Source organism: Notamacropus eugenii, chromosome 5 (genome assembly GCF_028372415.1).
Source record: "Notamacropus eugenii isolate mMacEug1 chromosome 5, mMacEug1.pri_v2, whole genome shotgun sequence".
NCBI lineage: Eukaryota > Metazoa > Chordata > Mammalia > Diprotodontia > Macropodidae > Notamacropus > Notamacropus eugenii.
The window spans coordinates 294,193,424-294,202,888 of record NC_092876.1 but is presented as its reverse complement, the minus strand read 5'-3'; the positions used below and the strand labels follow the sequence as shown (position 1 = coordinate 294,202,888).

At 39.6% G+C, this 9,465-nt stretch overlaps 1 protein-coding gene across 1 annotated transcript; it reads right to left on the bottom strand.

Moving 5' to 3' along the window:
* Nucleotides 1–2,878: 2,878 nt before the first annotated feature.
* LOC140506236 (basic helix-loop-helix transcription factor scleraxis-like) lies at nucleotides 2,879–8,308 on the bottom strand. The gene is made up of 2 exons (XM_072613194.1): nucleotides 7,309–8,308; nucleotides 2,879–5,181 (listed from the first exon to the last, which is right to left on the bottom strand). The coding sequence occupies exons 1-2, from the start codon at nucleotides 7,777–7,779 to the stop codon at nucleotides 5,158–5,160; spliced, it is 495 nt and encodes a 164-aa protein (XP_072469295.1). The 5' UTR covers nucleotides 7,780–8,308; the 3' UTR covers nucleotides 2,879–5,157.
* Nucleotides 8,309–9,465: the final 1,157 nt, after the last annotated feature.

The following is a 9,465-nucleotide window of genomic DNA, read 5'->3' as shown; positions in this document are numbered from 1 at the left end:
TTGCATTTATACAATGTATTAATGTTTGCAAAGTACTAGATACATATTATCTCATTTGGTCTCCGCTATAAACTCTGGGAGGTAGGTGAGTTTATTATCTTCATTTTACAGATGAAATAATTGATATTTAAGTCAGTTGACTTTTCCAAGGTCACACAGCTAATAAGCATCTGCAGCAGGATTCAAACCTAAGTCTTTCTGACTCCAAGAACAGTATTCTATCTACCACTTCACATTGCCACTGAAACCCAGAGAAGTTAATTGACCAAGGTCACAGTTATTAACAGAGCCAGTATTGAAACAAAAAGTTCTGGATGTCCACGCCAGTGATATTTCTACTACATACTTTTTATCAGTGGTAAATGAATTATGCCTTCATTTATTCACACGGAGAGCTGTATAACTACATGCAGTTATAAGAATGTTGGAAAATTTCAAATTGTATCTCTGGTACTCAAGTTCATCTTAAAGACAGGCTGTGGATTTACTATTTGGGAAAACTGATGAATATGATATCTATTTTTTTATTTTTACAAAATACTAATGAAATACACATTCAATCCAGATTTTCATCACATGAACTTCTTACATCATCAGCCTCATTCCATTGGCAAGCAGGGGTGGGCAAAGACGACTATCAGGTTCCACACAGCTTCCATTACAGAATGTATGAAATAGTCTCCTGCTACAAGTTTTAAGTTTTTTTTTTTTTAAGAACATGACTTCTACAAAAAACCACACACAACAAAGCAAAAGTTATACAAAATCTCTCATGAGGACAATGTAAAAATCATTTTCTTAGGAGTGAAATGAAACAATTTCTTCAAAGTTATACTTTCAGTATCTTTCATTAAACTATAAGGTCCAAACTATGGCCATGAAAGGGGAAAAGAGAAGGTGGAGGGTTAAAGATTCAGAAATATGACTAAAAAAGACCTTGATATTTGTGTAGAAGAGGGAGAAAAATATGAGAAACAAAAAATTCTATATTAGCAAGCATACAGTGTGAATCCTCTGTGTATCCATAAGTTTTCTTGAGTCTCCTGGGTGTGTCACATGTCAGTCAGCACGAGGGAAGGGAACATGGGACTGGAAATAAGGAGGCTCAGATTTTAGTCTTAATTCTGTGACTAATTTGGGGTCTAAACCTGGGCAATTAATTTCATCTCTCTAGGTGTGATTTTCATAATCTGTAAAATGAAGGGGTTATAGATGACCTCTAAGGACCCTTTTTAGTTTCAACATTGGTGCATTCTAAGTTACTACTACAAGTCTGTGATGATTCTATAGACCTGCTCCCACCTTCCCTCCCCCTGCCCACCAATTTTGATCAGTTCTATATAGTCCCTCTTAGAGGGAACATTTCCTTCACTCCTCATTCTAAGAGCTGAGTACCCTGCAACCTGTGATTGTGCAAAGGCTGGTGGAGGAGACAATAATGGAGGTCAGGAGGAGAATATCTGTATTAGCTTATCTTCCTTATGTTCTTAGGAGGGTTTTTCTGCAGCATACACAGGGATAAAATGAAGCCCAATGTATTGACACAAAAGAACATAAATAATTGCACAAAAACCCAACCTGATTATCTGAATTTTGGAATACTGTTATTGAATAACAGAGGGCATAGCCATTACTTTTTTGCAGAGGCAGGAGAACTGATCTCTTTACCAGACAAAGGTAGTAGAGGGAAGGAGTTACAGTCTTGGGAACAGGAAAGGGGAAATAGAATTAAGCAGTGTTTTGCATTTTAAAATGACTTTCCACTAAAATAATCATAAAATCCTCCAAAAGTAATGGTGTTGCTCCCCATTTTAATAGTAACAGTAAGGTAAATATCCTTTTTAAAAGAGGGTGGGTGGGGAGCATGCTATATAGTTTATTTAAGAAGTTTCCATTTGCCAAAAGATTGGATTAAGAACCAACAAACGTCTTTGAAACAAAACAAAATGATACATATCTGTCCACTTTTGTCAGCAGAGAATATCTGTAATTTATGATCTGTGCTTAAACCTTTAGTTCATGAAATTGTAGGTTTTCTATCTTGTATGCAAAATTTTGCTGCATAAAATGTTAGCCCACACTTATGTTGTTTGTACAATGGGAAATCTAAGCTACTGAAATTCTAGCACCATTAATAATACTTAGATCTTATAGGGAAAAATGGCACTATTTCATTGTCATCAGAATAAATTAGGCATTTTAACTTGAAATAAAAATGATATGTAGTCAATACCATTAAAAGCACCACAGTCATATGGATAGAATGTGGATCTTGGAATTGGGAAGGTCTGAGTTCAAATTCCATTTCTGACTCACTAGAGTATGACCCTTGTCAAGTTACTTAATTTCTATGTGCCTCAAACAACTCCTATGTCTTGTTTATGAAATCTAATATAGGCTGTGATCAATGATTAGTACTGAGAATTCTCTATGAGTTTCAAAAGTTAAGATGAAGGCTAAGCTAAGGTTAAAAGGTATTTAATATTAGCTTAGTTAATAAATTTGACATTACTTTTCATAGAAATCAAGTTCTAAAATGTGCAAAATTCAATTTTAGAGAATAAATTTATTAAGACAAATAAGAACCTTCAAACACTTTCTAAAGGTCTTTATCAAGTTCAGTAATTAAGTAAAAACATGATTATAGAGTATTTATTGATTCCATGTAGTGCTTACACTCTCCCACTTTCTGATCCTTTCTCCCATATATGTATATATATATATGTATGTATATATATATATGTATATATATATATACATATATATATACATATATATATACATACATATATATATATATATATATATATATATATATATATATATATATATATATATATATATATATATATATATATATATATATAAAAAACTGCTTTCCATAAGTACCTCTGTTATTTTTGTAGGATTGGAAAATTGTAGGTTGCTTAAGAGCCCTTCAAGCCTCATTTTTAGACTAAACATGGATCATGAGGGAAGATAATACAGTAGAATCGCACTTGTATCTGTATAAGAAGACAACATCTGGAAAACTAGTAGTCTAAGGGAAAAATCCACCCTATACATTAGCAGAGTTACATTTCAGGTACAACAAAACATGAGGCTGTGGCACTGCAAACTGATGAATTACAATTTGTGAATTGCTTTGAAAAGATTTAAATAAATATAAGGAAGGTATCATTGTTATATAAAAGTACATTACAATTTTATTTCAGTCCAAATATACATTGAACAACCATTAAGTGTCTAGTACTGTGTTAAGTAGTCTTGATTTTTTTTATATGGGAAGAAATGAAAATTAGCATGCTTCAATGTTGAAGGAGGACCAATTCTTTAATATGTTTGTATTATTTTATTTCACGGCATTTGAAGTAGGATTCTATGTTCTTTTCCTCTTGCTTCTTTTAATGATTGCTTAAAAAGTTTTTATGTTGTTCATCAAAAATATATTATAAATAATGAATTTTATAAATAAATTAAATAACAACAACTGGCATTCTTATAACACATTACAACTTGCAAAGTCTTTCACATATATTATCTCATTTAAGATTTTTAGAAAATAAAACTCTGAAAATGCACTCTATTGTTTCTCCGCCAGAAAAAAAAGAACTCAGAAGTTCAAGAAGTTTGAGAAGTGAGAATCCATCTAATAAAGGTAAAATGCTCCTGGATTTTTCTCCTTTCATCAATGCATCATGACTGAGCCTGACAAAATGTTTAGCCAATGATCTCTGCCCTTGACAGGCTGTAGTTCTTTTTCTCCCTCATCTCTGCACAGTTCCAATATATATGGTCTATATAGTATAATATACCTCTGAATTGTTATTTTTTAAATGTAATTTCATCATTTAATGTTTGCTAGTCTTATCTCCCCAGTTAGAATATAAACTACTTGAGTGGAGATTTTAATAATAATATTGCATATTATTAATGTAACATGATATTGGATTATCATGATATAATAACAGATTGCATTAATAACTTGCAATATTAAAAAAGGATATGTAACAATATGGCATTGTATGTAAGATACATAATCATGTAATACATGACTAATAATATGTAAGATTACATTACAATTATATAATATTATGTAATAATAATAAATGTGTTATTTCTTTATCTCCTAAAACACTTAGCCTGATAACACATATGAAGTCCATTGAGTGGCATGGAAATGAAATCATTCAATCATTCCTTATTTCTGTTCTTATTTGCTTTTGGCTAGTGTACATGGCTATCTGCCAGAATACTTTATTTAGCATTCTTTGTAACCCTGAGAAGACCAGACTTCCAATGTAGCACCCAGAAGACACAGCAGGTGGCATAATTTGGGTGGAATTTAAAATGCGTTGTATCTGATAAAAATACATAATGTAATGTATCTAATTATGATTGTAGAGGGTAATTTTAAAATGAAGAGGTCACTGTCACTTTATCCAGTTATAGCCAACATTATTTCTAGAATTAAGGGGTAGAGGCAAGCAGTCCCTTAATGATCCATCACAGTCATCTACAGATATATTTTTAAACAGTGACTGAAAACTTTGTGCTGGGACATTTTGGGGATGGCAGAGGGAGAGCATATATTTTTCTCATTAGATAACCATTAACCACTTTCTTGTTTCCTTAGTTTGATCAAAAACATATTGATGATATATTTAATTTCCTCCTTTCACCGTGATAAAAGTTGGAGCATAGGGCTAGAAAAATGGGAAGCCAACCATGTTCAGATATTTGTTCAAGACTCAGTCAATGATGATATTGTGACAGTTCCCACTGACAGCAAACATTACAAGTCTCAAATCTTAAGTTTTGTCATGTGGCCTGTGCTTCAAGCACTGAGTGTCAGGACTAGGATGGCTGAGTTTAACATTTCTGGCAGGAAAAGAATTGCCACACCAGGTGCAACTTTTGCCCCAGTATAAGGTTTCATTTGCAGGATGATCCGAATATGTTTGTCACAATGTAAGAGTATGACCCATGGTTGGTTTTTTATGCATATGTCAAAACTTGACTTCTTTACATAATTAATATTTCTCATGTAAACATTTTCCGTGGGTACCAAGAAGTTACATAAATTGCTTCACTATTCGGTGCAATACTTGTACAAGCTTCTCAACCGAGGGATTTTCCACATATACTTTAAGTGGATCACTGCTTCTCCCCTTCTTTGTACTGCAAAAGGGCACAGAAAATGCAAATTAGAGAGCACCTAATGATGGCCATGTAACAGCAATTAAACTCTGAAGGCATTTATACTTTGGCTTTCTTATGGCTGAAAATATTTGAGATATACAATCTGCTTCAAGTTGAGACACTGACAGTGAATGTAAACGTGTGTGAAAAGTCTTATTGAAGGAATTTTTTAGAAAGTGAAGTTGTGAAATGGTGAAGGGGAGAGTTGGGAATGGAAAGTGGGCAAGTGAACATCCAAGGAACAAATTTGATAACAATTTTAGACAGAGAAAAAATCTAAAGATGGATTAGATAATAAAATAGAAAAATGGGAGAGAACAAAATGCTTTTATGATTTCCCAACTTCCTGGAGATGAAACTGAGGAATACAGTTCCTAGAGAGTAGCCAATAACAGTCTCAAAGATGAAGTGGTCAAGGAATCACCAGTGCAAAGAACAAGTGGTCTCACCATTTCAGTACGATAATACTCTCTGGAACATAATCTGGGGAAGTTAAAGGGAGAATCTGGGGACAATAAGAAACCATTATTTTTGTTTATTTTTTTTCCTCAGAAAATTCAAAACTTTTGGCATATCTTTTCTTCAAAAAAAAAAAAAAATAGTGCTCTAGGCCATTGGATGAAAAGTGGAATGGGAGTGGGTAAGAGGCTTCTCTGAGACTCTAAGCCCTTAGAACGGGAAATCTCTAAAGTTGGGATCCACAGGGTCCATGGGTTCAGAATGAACTAACCTCTAACTGAAATTTAGCATTTTCTTCAATTATGAATGTAGGTCACAAATATTATTCTGAGAACGTCCCTAGGTTCACCAGACTGCCAAAAAGGTTCATCTCTCTCTGTCTCTCCTCTGTCTCTCTCTCTCTCTGTCTCTCCTCTGTCTCTGTCTCTCCTCTGTCTCTCTCTCTCTGTCTCTCCTCTGTCTCTTTTTGTCTCTCTCTGTCTCTCCTCTGTCTCTGTCTCTCTGTCTCTCTCTCTGTCTCTCACACACACAAAGAATCCCTACCCTAAAAGAAAGATATCTTGTTATTTCAAATTGTTGATGTATTAAATTTCATTACAGGAACTCTAAGGTCTTGAATTTTTCAGGGAAGTCTACATTAAAAAAAAATAAAAATAGTTAAGACAAACTTTTTAATGAGGCTTTGTAAAAAGGACTATCTTTGTCAGCTCGAAAATCCTCACTTGGAGTAGGTATAGAAATCCTATGGAATCATAGCATTATAGATTTAAAGTTAGAAGAGTTCTTAAATGCCCGCTACTCCAACCCTCTCACTCTACAGATGAGAAGCTGGGCCCCAGAAACTTAAAGGCTCTTGTCCAAAGTCACACTGGTAATTCATCATAAAGACAGGGTTCGAAACCTGATCCTCAGAACTCTTACAACTATCTTGGTGATAAAAGTATAAAAATAATTTTGACTCATGGAGATAATAGCGTGGGGATTGGTGTGTGTATGTTTGACAGTTAAATTTCTTTCTTTCTTTCTCTTTCTCTCTTTTTCTTTCTTTCCTCACTGTCTCCTGTGTGTGTTTGTCTCTGACTGTCTTTCTTTCCTTTCTTCCTTCTTTCTTTCTCTTTCTCTCTTTGTTTCTTTCTCTCTCTCTTTCTCTTTTTCTTTCTTTCCTCAGTCTCCCGTGTGTCTGTCTCTGACTCCGTCTGTCTCTGTCTGTCTGCCCCTCTCCTCCCTCTGTCTCCTGTGTGTGTCTGTCTCTGACTTCGTCTGTCCGTCTCTCTCCTCACTGTCTCCCGTGAGTGTCTGTCTCTGACTCCGTCTGTCTGTCTCTCTGCTCACTGTCTCCCGTGAGTGTCTGTCTCTGACTCCGTCTGTCTGTCTCTCTGCTCACTGTCTCCCGTGTGTGTCTGTCTCTGACTTCGTCTGTCCGTCTCTCTGCTCACTGTCTCCCGTGAGTGTCTGTCTCTGACTCCCTCTGTCCGTCTCTCTGCTCACTGTCTCCCGTGAGTGTCTGTCTCTGACTCCGTCTGTCTGTCTCTCTGCTCACTGTCTCCCGTGTGTGTCTGTCTCTGACTCCGTCTGTCTCTCTCTCTCCGTCTCCGTCTCTCCGTTTCTGTCCTCTCCCTGCCCGGAGGAGCGCGGGGCCATCCTTACCACCCTCCTCTGCGGACCGAGGCAGAAGGTGCAGATGGGCCGCGGGGCCCCCACGCTTCCGCCGGCGTCGCCAGCAGCCCCCCCTCGGCCGTCCCGCAGGCAGGGCAGATAGTGCCGCGGGGGGTGCGCCTGGGGCCCCCCGAGCGCCTCGGGCGGGAACAAGAGCACGTTCTCCAGGTGGGAGATGTAGCGGGCCGCTAGGCGCAGGGTCTCCACCTTGGACAGCTTGCGGTCGGCGGGCTCGGTGGGGATGAGGGCGCGCAGCGCGCCGAAGGCGCTGTTGACGCTGTGAGTGCGGTCCCTCTCCCGGGCGTTGGCCGCCTGCCGCCGCTGGCTGCGGCCGAGCGCGCCGGCCCCTTCGCGCTTCTTCTTGCCCCGGACGCGCCGGAGCTCATCGGGGCTCTGGGGCTGCGGGCTGCCCCCGCCGCTGCTGCCGCGGCTGCCGCCCCGTTCCTCCGCCTGGGACCTCATGTCCCCGCCGCGCCCGCCTCGCCCGACCCTGCCTCCTCTTCCTCTTCCTCCCGCTCTTCCTCCCCCAGACCGCCCTTCGGCCCCATATCAGCTGCAGCAGCTGCCCCTCGGCTCCCGGGCCGACGCCCCCCGGCCTGTGGGGGGCGGGGGGGGGGCGATGACCTGGAGAAGAGCGCCGGAACCCTGGGGGCGCTGCCGTAGGCTTCCTTTGGTCAGGGCCGGGTCCAGAGCCGCTTACTCTAAAGTTTTGGGTGGGTCAGAGCCCGCTGCATCGGCCCCTTGTGCCCCCGCCTCCCTTCGGGGTGGCGGCCTGGGTTCGGAGTGCGCTCCTCTCTCCTCTTGTGTTCTCCGCTCCCTCCTCCGGCCTCTCTTTTTGTGTTCTGCTCCCCACCTTCACCCCCTTGTCACTCAGCCATCTCCCTGCCTTGTTAGCTTCACAGACTAGCGGTCAGCGGGTGTTTAAGGACCGACGTTATCCCGTCCATTCTAGAGCTAGGAGAGGCAGCAGGAGGTAGGGAGGTGGAAGCTCTCTGCGTCCAGGCACAGCGGAGTCTTCCCTCCCTGCCCTCCTTTCCTTCCTTCCTTCCTTCCTTCCTTCCTTCCTTCCTTCCTTCCTTCCTTCCTTCCTTCCTTCCTTCCTTCCTTCCTTCCTTCCTTCCTTCCTTCCTTCCTTCCTTCCTTCCTTCCTCCCTTCCTGAAAGGAAACATCAGAGATCTCCGACCTTCCTAATCCTGTAGGATTGGGGCAAGACCTAACTTCAGGTTTTAGTTTGAACCTGTGATTTCCTTAGTATAGAGAATTCCCTGCTACTCAATAGCTAGCACTTTACATATGTTATTTAAATGTGAGATTCGCAACCACCAGTAGATAGATGCAATTATTATTCCACATATATTAATATATATATGTACATATATATATTATTCCAGTTACAGGTTAGGAAACCGAGGCATAGGGAAGCTCAGTGACTTGCCCTGAAGTAACACAGATGTTACATATCAGAGCCCACACTTGAACTCTTCTTCCTGACTCCAAGTTGGGCGCCCTGTTGTTACTTAGCTGCCTCCGCTAATGCAGATCAACTAATTGACAGTTTAGGATTGCAGAGGGTTGCTTTGTGCTCTAAGAATTTTTTACAGTGACTTGCTCACACAGTTAATACTTAAGGAAGACATAAAAGGCTTGCTTAACAAATCTGCAGATAACCCACATTGCTATTGTACTTTTAGGTCTACAAAGATCTGTGCTATACAAGCTACGGTATACATATTTTTATCCTCATTTTACAGATAATGAAATTGAGCCTCAGAGATGTAGAGTGCCAGCCTAGGATCAGACAGCTGATTCAGTACTCAAATCTATGACTTGTTGATTTCACATCTCAGTTATATGAAATTGACTCATCCAGCACAGAGCTAAAGTATACTTAATGATTTAAATACTTTGCCAGGAGACTCAAGGGAGAAAGGAATATGCATTTATGCTTGAAGAAATTTGCCTAAATATAATTTATTGGCATCAAAAAAAAGAATACAGCAAGATACTAATCTGTTCTATAGTTCACCTCCATCTCAGATGTGGTTTAATAGCCTTGAGTGAGAAAGCGAGCTTTATTAGTAAAAATGTTCTTTCCCCAATATTAGTTATTCCATTATTTGAATTTTGTTGGCTATTACAAGAGCAGG

Bases quoted from the DNA above. Each gene is read 5' to 3' on its own strand.
- LOC140506236 (XM_072613194.1), bottom strand. From the start codon at position 7,779: ATGAGGTCCCAGGCGGAGGAACGGGGCGGCAGCCGCGGCAGCAGCGGC. The intron at 5,182-7,308 runs GTAAGGATGGCC...GCCCTTTTGCAG, and splicing joins TCGGTCCGCAGAGGAGGGTG to TACAAAGAAGGGGAGAAGCA.